Raw genomic sequence first — 14,462 nt, forward strand, 5'->3', positions numbered from 1 at the left:
CTTATTTTTCTATTTAATCATCGATATCTAAAATTTACTGGTCTGACTAATTCATATTCATCTTAATACTTAGCGAGAAAAATCTCTATCTTCTGTACATTTTCCTTTAAAATTACTATCTCAACCGTTTGCATGAAAAGTGAATATGAAGTGTGTGTTTGGTATAAAAGAATTTCTTTTTTAATCATTTCATGTTTAGTTAGTCAAATATTTTAAAAATGAGCTTTCTAATTAAAGTAGGGAAAACAAAATTATTATTATTTTGTATCAACTAGATATTAATTTGTTAAGATTAAGTGTTCAATGAGCACAAGACTGTATTTAGGTGTCTTAGCGAAAATTTGAATAATTTTAAGAAACCACATATAACTTAATAGAAAATTCACTTAATATCTACCAAACATATCCAGAGTATATAAAAAAAATAAAAATCCTACGAACAAAAATATACATAATCATGAGTAGATGTACAACATATATCAAGGATGTATATATAATGTACATTCTCAGCTTTTGCATTTGACAATAGAAAAAAAACGATTTTTTTGTGAACATATTTTAGCTGTTAAATGTCAATTGAAATTCTAATGTTAGCCCCCATATCAAATATTTGCCCCAGGGTCATCTAAGTACCTTCTTGTCATTTTAAACGGCTTTTACTTCTTTAATTAGGCGACAAAAGTAAAGGGGTTAAATTAAGAGAAAATTAAGTAGATAAACAAATTTATTAGTTAATTAGTTAACATAGCTAATCACAATTTAATTAAATTACCAATTGTCATTAACTTACAATCATAATTACGTGGTCCACGTTTAAAATTTGTATAATTCGTTTTTAGTTGTATAAATCTAAATTTTTTCAGATGGTATAGATCCAAAATTTTGTTTTTTTTTAAAAAAAAAAATTTTCCCCTCCCACCAGGCACCCCCCCCCGTCCCCCCTTCACCAACCGACCTCGAACCCCGAGCACAACACCTTCCCCTCCCCCACACCTTCCACCAATCGATTTTTAATATTTTTTTATTTTCTAAAAATAAAAATCTATTTCATTTTACTTATATGGGTTGAATATGGATTCTCATGTTAACTCGTTTTTTTTCATATTTGTATGAGCTTAAATATGTTGAAGAATATATTAACCCATTTAAGAAAATGAAAAAAATATATGAATGATTCATTTAATTTAATATGAACAAAATGGTTTCAATTCAATTCTATGAACTGAAATTGTCACCTATACATCTAAGTACCTTTTTGTCATTTAAACAAGTTTTACTTGTTTAATTAGGCGACAAATGGAGGGATTAAACTAAGGAAAAATTAAGTGAATAAACAAATATATATTAGTTAATTCGTTAATATAACTACTCACAATTTAATTAAATTACCAATCGTCATCAACTTACAATCATAATTATGTGCCCCACCCGTCCATAATTTGTATAATTTGACTCCTAATTGTATAAATTTAGGATTTGTAAAATTCGATGCTTAACTGTTAGGGGTGTACAAAATTGAACCGAAAATCGAATCAAATCAGACATCATGTCAAATCAAAAAAATCCAAATAATGGTCTGGTTTGACTTGGTTTGGTATGAAAAAATCTCGACTATACTTGGGTTGAGTTGGTTTTAAATAAAAAAAACAACTCGAGACCAAATTAACCGACATTATATGTAATTTTTAAAATTTTATTTTATACATAAATATATTTATTTTGATATCATTTTAAAATATTTCTTATACTATTTCATAGTTTTATCTTCTTTTTTAAAATTAAAACTTAGAATTCGGAATGATCGAATAGAGATTATAGTTCATAGATGTTGATAATTATAATAAAACTTAAATCAAAATCAAATTAATACTAATGCAAAAAAGAAAATCAATTCAACACTAAGAATGACAATAACATTGAATATTTAGTAATGTAACTAATACGTATAAATTTATTTTAGCATGATTTAGTACTTTTAAATTATGATTATTTTCATTATGATTTTATAATATTTATTTTATACGATGATTTCATTATTATTTTTTTATTGAATATTTTTGTGTCATCAATACTCATCTCATATTTTTTTTTAAGAAACGTTTTGAATAATTGTATTTTGACTGGACTAAAGAAATATTTGGAGCACACGTTAATTAATAATATGTTTGTATGCAAGCTTACTGAAAAAATCCAAAAATATGGAAAATTTTGAAGTTTATTAGTTTGTTTTGGTTTATAAATTAAAAAATTCGACACAATGGTTTGATTTGGTATTTAAAAAACCCGAACCAACCCGAGATTGAAAAATTCAAAAAAAAATCCGAATTTATTAGTTTGATTTGATTTATAAATTTAAATTTTATAGGAATGATTTGATTTGATATTTAAAAAACTCAAAGGAATCCGGTCATGTACACCCTATTAATTGTATAAATCCAAAAAATTTCTAATGGTATAGATCCAAAATTTATATATGCTTATTATATAATTATCCTGTTAATATATTTAATTTTGAAAAAAAATCATATAAAGATGTAAATATAGAATTTATATATACTAATCCACAGAAATGCTTAGTTGGCTTTCCATGTCAAAAACGTCTCCTGCCCCTATAAATAAAGAGAAAGATCAGTTGAGAAGCAAAAAATCAGTTAAAAATAATCGTTTCCACTGGAGAGAGAGTGTGTTGAGTGTTTCTTCTTCTTTGGGTTTTGGATTTCTGCCTCTCATGATTCTCAAGGTGAGTGCTTCAATCACAGCAATTTCTTGAAGATTTTTAGTTAGATTTGGGCGAAATATACTCTACTTTCTGCATTCAAAACTGTTTGATTGATTGTCTCAACCAGAAATAGAATCTCCATTTTCCTTATAAGATGAATAATGCAAGACGAATTACCGGTGGTATTCCGGGTCTTAACGATGAGATTCTTGGGGTTATTTTTTCAAGATTACCAGTCAAAACTCTGATGCGATTGAAGTGCTTATATAAGGACTATTCCATGCTGATTTCAAGCCCCTGGTTTATCAATCTGTATAGCAAGAGGTTTAGTTCAATCCCTGATAACCATTGTATCTTTGTTCAGACTGGGGAGATAAATCGTTTGATCCATATACAAAATCCTGGCAACTTGATAAAGCTTAATGAACCCTGTACGACCGATTATACTGTCATAGGTTCAATCAATGGCTTGATCTGTTTAGTTACTACTATTGCTTCCGGTCGAATGATTTGCATATGGAACCCTGCCATAGAGCAGTACAAGATGTTCCCTGTACACAATGACGACCCTGAAAAGACACGCAAATGTTATATTGGTATGGGCTTTGGATATGATAAAGATTCTGATGATTACAAGGTCATGAGGATTCTAAGCTATAAAAAAGGTGGGCCGTTGACTATACTTGAGATTTACTCAACCAATTCGGAGTGTTGGAAAGAAGTGAAGTCTAATCGTCACTTAAGAATGATTAGTGACTTCTGTGATGTAATTATTGAAGGGCTTACTTGCTGGATTGCACAGGACTTGGATGGAAATTTTGTTCTTGCCTCGTTTGTTTGGAGTATAGAGGAGTTCTTCATAATAGCTTTCCCGGAAGAAGTGATAACTGCATTTCAAAATTTTGTGGTCACCAACTATCATGGGTCATTTGCATTGCTTACATACTCTTCATTCACCAAATTCAAGGGCTGTGTTGATGTTTGGGAGATTGAACTTGATATCGCTGCAAAGGAGTGTGAATGGATAAAGAAGAACACCTTTGACACGGATTTTAGCCTTTCAATGCCTTGGGTTCTTACTGGTGGAGATATAGTAGTTGAAAATGCTCCAAACATGCCCTTCTTGTTCAACCTCACAACAAAACAAAGGTGGGAAATGAGAATAAAACCTATTCGTTCACTTACCAACTATACTCAGAGCCTTGTATCAATTAAGGGGTTCAGGCGTGTTCGCAATCAACTGAAAAGGAAGAGGAAGGCTTCAAATCCAGTAAGAGCAAGATTGAACTGAAGTAAATGTAGCAATTCCAACATATTATATTCTACTTTTTGTCTCTACTGTTCCATAAACAATCCTATGATAGTTCTGTATCGAGTCTCACATGAACTTAGAAATTTAAATGTTTAGTAATTGGCCTCATTATGGTCCAAAATATGTACTTTGAGATGCTATCTGTAGTAAGTAAACTAGCCAGTTTAATGTGCATTGTCACAATGGTGGAATTTCCAATTGTTAATGCAACTTTTTCTGCTCTATGATCAGAAGAGAAGTACTATTGTATAGTGAATGTGAATTGCATCTCCTGAGTTTAGTGTTTTACTTCTTTGAGTAACATAGGCGAAACAATTTCGACCAGTGAAACGTGTAGTGTGCCAATTGGCATCTCGGTGTATATGTAATCACACTTAGTATTTTTTGAACTCTAAGGCCATATTAACTCGTACAAAAGAAGAAATGATCCCAACATTCTTAGACTAATGTGCACTTTCTTGCAGGATACTGTCATCTAGTTTCTGAATCAGATATTACACTGGAACTAATATGCATACCTAAACAATATTTACTGGGATGTAATTTATAAATAGGCGGAATGGTCTGGTGATCCTTATACTTGTATCAGTTTGTATTTTCAATCTTTCTACTTACACCTATGTCATCTGAAACCTTAAACTCAATTAAAATGATACTTTTAAGCCCCTCCAAGCATTAGTATAGCTCAGTCTCCTTTATATTATTGACAAGTCATATCCACATAAGATAAATTAATACCACATCATAATTATTTCATAGCAATTTTTAAAAATTATTAACCAAAATTATTCAATAAAATGTAAAATAATAATATTTTAATTTATTATTGTCATTATAATTCTCTCTATTTTCACTATTTCACGACAAAAAAAGCCATCACCCTGCGTCGTCGCCATTTTTTCAGGGAAATCACACCAGAGAAGCATCATTCCTTGTAACGTCACTGTTAAACTCAGTTGTAGCAACAGTTGCATCCGTCCAAAACCCTCCAGCATTTTCCACCCAAAATTCCTAACAGAAAATCCCCAAAACTCAAACCCACAACAAAAATTACTCAAATTATTCCTCTTGCAGTTCATGGATTTCAGAACCTCGGGATTGAACTTAGAAAAAGCTACAAATGGATTCAAATATAAGTTAGGAACTGAAGCTTAAGCTCGTCGTCTTTCTCCTCTTCTCCTCTCCCCATTTCCGTCATGAAACGGCCATCGCCACCATCAAAGAAAGTCGTCACTGCCCCACCTACACTCTCTTACTCACCATCTCCACCTCCGTTGTTGAATAGGTAATTTTCATAACAAAAAATACCCAATTTTCGGACGAGCACCACTAATTTTCTGATTTTTTCTGTGCTGATTATGTTCAATTTTTTTTTGCCCAACTTCGTTTTTAAATTGGGGTAACAGAAAACAAAAAACAAAAAGAAAAACAAGAAAGGTTGGAAAGGAGCGAGGAAAGGCAGAAAGAGAGAATTTGAGGTATGGGAGGGGAAGAAAGGGAAAGCAATGATTGAAGAGGATGGGAGGGGGAAAGAAGAAAGAAGTGAAAGAAAAATAAAAATAACGATAACGATAGGGTGTGGGTAAGAAAGAAAAAAGGGATTGTGGTTGGGGTGGGGGGGTGGAGTAGCTGGAAAAAAGTAGTGTGGGGAAGAGATGAAATTTTTTGTTTTTAAACTTATTATTTTCTTTTTTTAAAAAAATAATTTTAATAATTTAAAATTAAAGTTAAAATTTTATATATTATGTTCACTAGCTTTTACATGTGCGTGACTACACTCTCTTGCCAACTCATCTATATTAATGTCACATAAGAATGGTCAATGGTCAGAGGGGTTTAATATGTTGTGTTATGTTGAGTTTAAGGGTACAGATGACAAAAGTGTAAGTAGAATAGTCCAGAATACAAACTGATACAAGTACAAGGGTCCATCCGACCATTTCGCCCTAAATTAATGACACCTAAGGATGGTCAATGGTAAAAGGAGCTTGAAATTTCTATTTTGTTTGAGTTGAAGTGTCCAGATGAAACTATATGAAGTAGAAGGGTCCAGTGTACAATTCGAGTCAAGTATAAAGGTCCCAAACCATTTTGCCTATTTTTATTATGACTTATTAATATAAAAATGTTTGTTTTATGGAATTTTTTGTTTTGTTATATAACTATTGGCACCACTCATTACTTATAGGGAAAAAACATAAATTACCTCCTCCACTTGTATCGAAAAGTCAGTTACATACTCAAATTATTGTGGCGGCCTATTACACACCTAATCTTGTTCAAAGTGATATTAATATTCCCCTTCAAAAACTATCTCAGTTCTGTAAAATGAAGTGTTATACACACTTTTTCATGTATAAATAATATTTTTTTAGGGATAATGCACAAGTAACCCTCCTCAACCTATGTCCAAAATCTCAGAGAAACACTTGTACTATACAAAAGTCCTATTACCCCCTAAACTTATTTTATTAATAATATTCTATTCCTTTTCGACTTACGTGGCACTATCTTGTGGGCCCAACACTAGTTGACTTTTTCTTTCAAACTAGTGCCACGTAGGCCTAAAAGGGGTAGAAAATTACTTATAAAATAAGTTCAGGGAGTAATAAGACCTTAGTATAGTATAAGTGTGTCTCTGGGATTTCGGGCATAGATTGAGGGGGTACTTGTGCATTTTTTTTTAAATTTTAAAAACATTTATCTCTTGATATTTTCTTAAATATTTCAAAAGAATATTTGGACATCTTCCTCCTCACACCATACTTTTCTCTTTTTAAAATCTATTTCTTCTTCTTCTTCATTGTTCATAAATTGAAGGAGGAAAAATTGAAGATAAAATAGGAGTCAATAAGTCAATTATGAAGTTGAGAGATGTTGGCAGGCGATAGGCGATGGGCAACACCATTGTTGCCGATGGAACAAATAAAATTTTCAGATCTGTAAAATTATTTAAAAATCTTGATAACTAACATGTAAATCAAGCATTTCATTAGTATTCTTTGTGGGTAATGATTAATCAAATATGTTGTTGTCGATTTGAGACATAAAAATGACATTGTTGTGATTGTAGGTAATGCTCCGGCGAGAATAGAGAAGACAAAGATGGAGAAATCACTTTCTTCGATGAATTTTTGATAAATTTGGGCAATATAATTATGAAATTTATGCATAAATGTTATAAGATTTTCAATAGAAATCATTATCTTTCTCTTAATTACTTTTCGGTAATCTTCTCCTGTGAATCCTCCGGTAAGATCGAACGGAAAAATCATGAATTTCAAGAAGAAAATTATTAACTTTTCTTTTGAAGTCATCATATTCTCCACTTCTTTCTATTTCTTTTTATAAGTTCCTCTTTAAGGGTAAAGTGTTGGATGTGCTTCCATCAAACAATCAATGGTGATAAATCTAGTGATTCCTAAGAAGAAGAAGAACTCAAAATTAAGAAAAATGCAAATGTTTTTAAGAAATTGGGGCCACCAATAAAAAGATTTAAAAAGAAAGAAAATTGAAATAATTGATAAATTAAAAATTGTAATACATAATTGTATAAAGACCAAAAAATAGTGTCATATGTTCAAATTTTTCATTCTAACATATATTTTTTCTTCTCACGCACCTTAAGGAAGGTGAATACACTTTCTTTGTCATGTCACATTCTAGGGGATATTAATATCAGTTTAAACAAAATTAGGTGTGTAGTAGGTCATCGTAATAGTTTAGCGAGTAATTGACTTTTCGGAATAAGTTCTAAGAGTAATTGTATCTTTTGCCTTACATATATAAGAAACCTTCTGACAAAAATACACATAATGAGTACTATAGAGGAAACTTAAATAATATAGTATGTTAAGAAAATATTTATCACTTATAGTAGAGCAACTTTCACATATAGCAAATACAAAATTAATATTTGTATGTTAACAAAGTTTGTTTTATTATGCTCCAGCAAACATGAATATGTATGATTCGCTATACATATACAAAGAAACCAATTGTATAATTTGCTATACATATACAAAAGAAAATAGTTGTATACTAATCAATTGTATAATTTGTGTATATATAAAATGAGAAAGAGAGAAAGACAAAAGATAATTGGACAGGAGAATATTTGTATTGTATAAATTATAAGTGTATAGGACGAAGATAATACATACAATTTTCTCTCGCTTTATTCAAATAAAAACGCAATTTATACATTTCGTTTCTGTTTGTATAAGCGATAAAGGCGAAGGTGGCGAGCGCGATATGAGAGAGTGGCAAGTGAAATCTGGGAGAGGGGAGAGAGGAGATAGGGGAACGAATATATATATATATATATATTTGTTATTATATACAATTTTTCTTTATAATAATAATATATTTTTTTCACTTGATCACTTCTAATACATTTATAATTCAATTCAATTAAAAATGAATCGTTCCCATCAGAGAGAGAGTTTCTTCTCAGCGCGCTGCTACATTTCACAATACAAAAAAAACATTTTTTTTAAAGAACACAAAATGAAGGGTTAAAAATTAAGAGAAAATAATCAGGATAAACAAAGCTATACGGTAGTTAATAAGTTAATATACCTACAATTCAATTTAGATTACCGATTGCCACTGACATACTATCATAAGTATATGGTCCATGTCGAGAGTTTGTATAATTTGGTTTCTAATTGTATAAATTCAGGATTTGCATAATTCAATTTCTAATGATATAAATAAATAAAAATTCTAATGTTATAGATCCAAAATTTGTATATGCTTACCCTAACTTATATATTATAATTATCCTATTGATACATTTAATTTGTATAATTTTTAAATTTTTCCTAAATATATAAATAAAAAAACTCGTATATATATATTTACCCTGTTTGTATATTAGCAAGCAAATTATACAAAGGAAAATACTCATTGCAAAAAAAAACTATAACTATGAATCGGAAATCCTAATTGGCATTCCATGTCATCAAAAATGCTTAGTTGGCTTTCCATGTCAAAGTAGCTCAGCATCATCTCAAAACTTTTTCTACCCCTATATATAAATAAAGAAAAAAATCAGTTGAGAAGCAAAAATATCAGTTAAAACGAGAGAGAAAGTGTTTGGTGTTTCTTCTTCATTTGGGTTTTGGATTTCTGCCTCTCATGATTTTCAAGGTGAGTGCTTCAATCACAGTAATTTCTTGAAGATTTTTAGTTAGACTTGGGCGAATTATACTCTACTTTCTGCATTCAAAACTGTTTGATTGATTGTCTCAACCAGAAATAGAATCTCCATTTTCCTTATAAGATGAATAATGCAAGACGAATTACCGGTGGTATGCGGGGTCTTAACGATGAGATTCTTGGGGTTATTTTTTCAAGATTACCAGTCAAAACTCTGATGCGAATGAAGTGCCTATACAAGGACTATTCCGAGCTGATTTCAAGCCCCTGGTTTATCAATCTGTATAGCAAGAGGTTTAATTCAATCCCTGATAACCATTGTATCTTTGTTCAGACTGGGGAGATAAATCGTTTGATCCGTATACAATATCCTGGCGACTTGATAAAGCTTAATGAACCCTGTACCACCGATTATACTGTCATAGGTTCAATCAATGGCTTGATCTGTTTAGTTACTACTATTGATTCCCGTCAATGGATTTGCCTATGGAACCCTGCCATAAATCAATACAAGATGTTCCGTGTGCACAATGAGAACCCTCAAGAGAAACGCAAATGTGATATTAGTATGGGTTTCGGATATGATAAAGATTCTGATGATTACAAGGTCATGAGGATTCTAAGCTATAAAACAGGTCGGCCGTTGACTATACTTGAGATTTACTCAACCAATTCGGAGTGTTGGAAAGAAGTGAAGTCTAATCGTCGCTTAAAAATGAGTACCAGCTTCTGTAATGTAATTGTTGAAGGGTTTACTGTCTGGGTTGCAGAGGATTTGGATGGAGATATTGTTCTTGCCTCGTTTGTTTGGAGTAAAGAGAAGTTCTTCATAATAGCTTTCCCGGAAGAAGTGATACTTACATCTCAAAATTTTGTGGCCACAAACTATCATGGGTCATTTGCAGTGCTTGCATACTCTTCACCCACAAAATTCAAGGCGCGTATTGATGTTTGGGAGATTGAACTTGATATCGCTGCAGAGCAGTGTAAATGGATAAAGAAGAACACCTTTCACACGGATTTTGGCCTTTCAACACATTGGGGTCTTACTGGTGGAGATATAGTAGTTGAAAATGCTCCAAACATGCCCTTCTTGTTCAACCTCACAACAAAACAAAGGTGGGAATTGGGAATAAATCCTATTCTTTCACTTACCAACTATACTCAGAGCCTTGTATCAATTAAGGGGTTCAGGCGTGTCGGCAATCAACTGAAAAGGAAGAGGAAGGATTCAAATCCAGTAAGAGCAAGATTGAACTGAAGTAAATGTAGCAATTCCAACATATTATATTCTACTTTTCCTTGTCTCTACTGTTCCATAAACATTCCTATGATAGTCCGGTATCGAATCTAGCATGAAATTAGAAATTTTAATGTTTAGCAATTGGCCTCATTATGGTCCAAAATATGTACTTTTGAGTTGCTATCTGTAGTAAGAAAACTAGCCAGTTTAATGTGCATTTGTCACAATGGTGGAATTTCCAATTGCTAATGCAACTTTTTTTGCTCTATGATCAGAAGAGAACTTCTATTTTTTATAGTGAATGTGAATTGCATCTCCTGAGTTTAGTGTTTTACTTCTTTGAGTAAGATAGGCGAAACAATTTCGACCAGTAAAACGTATAGTGTGTCAATTGGCATTTCAGTACGGTGTATCTGTAATCACACTTAGTATTTTTTTGAACTCAGGCCATATCAACTCATACAGAGGAAGAAATGATGCCATCATTCTTTGACTAATATGCACTTTCTTGCAGGATACTGTCAGTTTCTCAATCAGATATTACACTAGACTAATATGCATACCTAAATATTATTTACTGGGATGTAATTTATACATAATGAGTACTGCAAAGGAAACTTACCTAAATATATATTATACTAAGAAAATATTTATCATTTATAGTAATAATATTTTTTTTTATTTGATCACTTTTAATATATTTATAATTCAGTTTTAAGATATATTACAATTTTTTTTTTACTATTCACATATAATATAAGTTTTATTGATAAATAATACATTATCACACATTTTAATGCACTTATAATTCAATGTGTCAATTTCTTTTCAAACAAGCATAATATATTTAAAAGAACAGCTATGGCTCACATGTATTGCATACAAAATTTACTCTAATACATATTACAGATTTAACATAATATTGCTGTAAATATTCATTAAAAAAAAGTTATCTTTAAAATCGAATTAATTAAAGAAATATCACCTTATAGTTTACTTATTATCATTATCCCCTATAAATTTTATAAAATTCCTCATTTTTTTCTGAAGTCAAAAATACATTAATATATCCGACCCTCTTTTAATGTATAACGCTTTGATTTTTTGACGATTAATGTATCCGATCCTCTTTTAATGTATCACCGCATGTATCCGACCTCTTTTTAATGTATAAGCGCTTTGATTTTTTTGGCTATTAATGCATCTGACCTCTCTTTTTAATGTATCAGTAATTATATCTGTTTAAAAAATTTCTCTAATTATAAACTTTTGAGAGATAAATTATAATTTTACCTTAAAATATGACTTTTGTAATTTGCCCATCCAAATAATTTACATAGTAGATAGTATCAAAGTAGATACAAAAGCACGGACAAGCCCAGATAATTTACATAGTAGATAGTATCAAAGTAGATACAAAAGCACGGACAAGCCCAGAACCAATATCTATTAGTTTATTTATTTAAATTTATTTGATACACATAAAATTAAAGAATTAATTAAATTCTTAAATATTTTTATTGTTTATTATTTTTAACGTACTTTTCAAATAATATTTGATGCATATACGAATATATAAGACTTTGCACCCTATTAATAGAGAAATAAGAAATAAAAAGTTCAATAAAAAATGAATCGTTCCCATCAGAGAGAGAGAGAGTTTCTTATCAGAATATCAGCGCGCTGCTGCATTTCACTGTAGGAAAAAAATTTATTTTTTTTAAAGAACACATTTTACATGTTAAATGTCAATTGAAATTCTATTGTTAGCCCCATATCAAATATTTTGATATAGGGGTTCTATTTATTTATTATTATTTTATTTTGTCATTTTAAATGATTTTTACTTGTTTAATTAGGTGACAAAATGAAGGGTTAAAAATTAAAAGGGAAAATAATGGGGATAAACAAACATATACGATAGTTAATAAGTTAATATACCTACAATTTAATTAAATTACCAATTGCCACTAACTTACTATCATAAGTACACGGGCCACGTCCAGAATTTTGTATAGTTCGGTTTCTAATTGTATAAATTCAGAATTTGCATAATTTGATTTCTAATGATATAAATTTAAAAAATTCTAATGTTATAGATCCAAAATTTATATATGTTTACCCTAATTTGTATATAATTATCCTATTGATACATTTAATTTGTATAACTTTTAAAAATTTCCTAAATGCATAAATACTGTATATATACTTATCGTGTTTGTATATTAGCAAGCAAATTATACAAATGAAAATACTCATAAAACAAACAAAAATATAACTATGAATCGGAAATCCTAATTGGCATTCAACGTCATAAAAAATGCTTAGTTGGCTTTCCATGTCAAAGTAGCTCAGCATCATCTCAAAACTTTTTCTACCCCTATATATAAATAAAGAAAAAAATCAGTTGAGAAGCAAAAATATCAGTTAAAACGAGAGAGAAAGTGTTTGGTGTTTCTTCTTCATTTGGGTTTTGGATTTCTGCCTCTCATGATTTTCAAGGTGAGTGCTTCAATCACAGTAATTTCTTGAAGATTTTTAGTTAGACTTGGGCGAATTATACTCTACTTTCTGCATTCAAAACTGTTTGATTGATTGTCTCAACCAGAAGTAGAATCTCCATTTTCCTTATAAGATGAATAATGCAAGACGAATTAGCAATATTCCGGGTCTTGAGAATGAGATTCTTGGGGTTATTTTTTCAAGATTACCAGTTGGAACTCTTCTGCGATTGAAGTGTTTAAGTAAGAGTTGCTGCAAACTCATTTCAAGTCCCTGGTTTATCACTCTGCATCACAAGAGGTATAATTCAGACCCTGATAACCATTGTATCTTTGTTCAGACTGGGGAGATAAATCGTTTGATCCGTATACAAAATCCTGGCAACTTGATAAAGCTTAATGAACCCTGTATCACCAATTATACTGTTATAGGTTCAATCAATGGCTTGATCTGTTTAGTTACTACTATTGCTTCCCGTCGAATGATTTTCCTTTGGAACCCTTCCATAAATCAATGCAAGATGTTCCGTGTGCACCATGAGAACCCTCAAGAGAAACGCAAATGTGATATTAGTATGGGCTTTGGATATGATAAAGATTCTGATGATTACAAGGTCATGAGGATTCTAAGCTATAAAACAGGCCGGCCGTTGACTATACTTGAGATTTACTCAACCAATTCGGAGTCTTGGAAAGAAGTGAAGTCTAATTGTCGCTTAAAAATGAATACCTGCTTCTGTAATGTAATTGTTGAAGGGCTTACTTACTGGGTTGCAGAGGACTTGAATGGAAGTACTGTTATTGCCTCGTTTGTTTGGAGTAAAGAGAAGTTCTTCATAATAGCTTTACCGAAACAAGTGATAACTAAATCTCAAAGTTTTGAGGCCACGAACCATCATGGGTCATTTGCATTGCTTGCATACTCTACACACAGAAAATTCAAGGCGTGTCTTGACGTTTGGATGGTTGAACTCGATTTCTCTACAATGGAGTACGAATGGACAAAGAAGTACACCTTTCAAACGGATTTTGGCTTTTCAATGCATTGGGGTCTTATCGGTGGAGATATAGTAGTTGAAAATGCTCCACGCACGCCCTTCTTGCTCAACCTGACTACAAAACAAATGCGGCCATTGGGAATAAATCCTCTTCTGTCACTTTTCAACTATACTGAGAGTCTTGTATCAATTAAGGGGTTCAGGCGTATCGGCAATCAACTGAAAAGGAAGAGGAAGGATTCAAATCCAGTAAGAGCAAGATTGAACTGAAGTAAATGTAACAATTCCAACATATTATATTCTACTTTTCCTTGTCTCTACTGTTTCATAAACATTTCTATGATAGTTCTGTATTGAATCTGTCATAAACTTAGGCATTTAATTGTTTAGTAATGGTCCAAAATATGTACTTTGAGTTGCTGTCTGTAGTAAGAAAACTAGCCTCATTTGTCAGAGTTGTTGATATACGAATCTCCAAATAATATAAATCTCTTTTGATGCAACTTTTTCTGCTTTATGAGAAGAG

General features: G+C 31.2%; 3 protein-coding genes across 3 annotated transcripts; all 3 read left to right on the plus strand.

Annotated features, from left to right (window-relative positions):
• The first annotated feature begins 2,873 nt into the window (after positions 1-2,873).
• On the plus strand, positions 2,874-4,010 carry LOC104646041 (F-box/kelch-repeat protein At3g23880-like). The gene has a single exon (XM_010319037.1). The coding sequence runs from the start codon at positions 2,874-2,876 to the stop codon at positions 4,008-4,010; it is 1,137 nt and encodes a 378-aa protein (XP_010317339.1).
• A 4,996-nt stretch (positions 4,011-9,006) lies between these two features.
• Positions 9,007-10,705, plus strand: LOC104645861 (F-box/kelch-repeat protein At3g23880-like). The gene has a single exon (XM_010318533.3). It carries the CDS (start codon positions 9,319-9,321, stop codon positions 10,453-10,455), a length of 1,137 nt encoding a protein of 378 aa, XP_010316835.2. The 5' UTR covers positions 9,007-9,318; the 3' UTR covers positions 10,456-10,705.
• Positions 10,706-13,072: 2,367 nt separating this feature from the next.
• LOC104646040 (F-box protein At4g22390-like) lies at positions 13,073-14,009 on the plus strand. The gene is made up of 2 exons (XM_069294376.1): positions 13,073-13,757; positions 13,873-14,009. Exons 1-2 carry the CDS (start codon positions 13,073-13,075, stop codon positions 14,007-14,009), a joined length of 822 nt encoding a protein of 273 aa, XP_069150477.1.
• The last annotated feature ends 453 nt before the right edge of the window (positions 14,010-14,462 follow it).

This window comes from Solanum lycopersicum, chromosome 2 (genome assembly GCF_036512215.1).
Source record: "Solanum lycopersicum chromosome 2, SLM_r2.1".
NCBI lineage: Eukaryota > Viridiplantae > Streptophyta > Magnoliopsida > Solanales > Solanaceae > Solanum > Solanum lycopersicum.

Excerpts from the sequence above, each read along its gene's own strand:
- LOC104646041 (XM_010319037.1), top strand. The coding sequence starts at position 2,874 with ATGAATAATGCAAGACGAATTACCGGTGGTATTCCGGGTCTTAACGAT.
- LOC104645861 (XM_010318533.3), top strand. The coding sequence starts at position 9,319 with ATGAATAATGCAAGACGAATTACCGGTGGTATGCGGGGTCTTAACGAT.
- LOC104646040 (XM_069294376.1), top strand. The coding sequence starts at position 13,073 with ATGAATAATGCAAGACGAATTAGCAATATTCCGGGTCTTGAGAATGAG. Across the intron at positions 13,758-13,872 it reads TATTGCCTCGTTTGTTTGGA|AAAATTCAAGGCGTGTCTTG; the intron begins GTAAAGAGAAGT and ends CTCTACACACAG.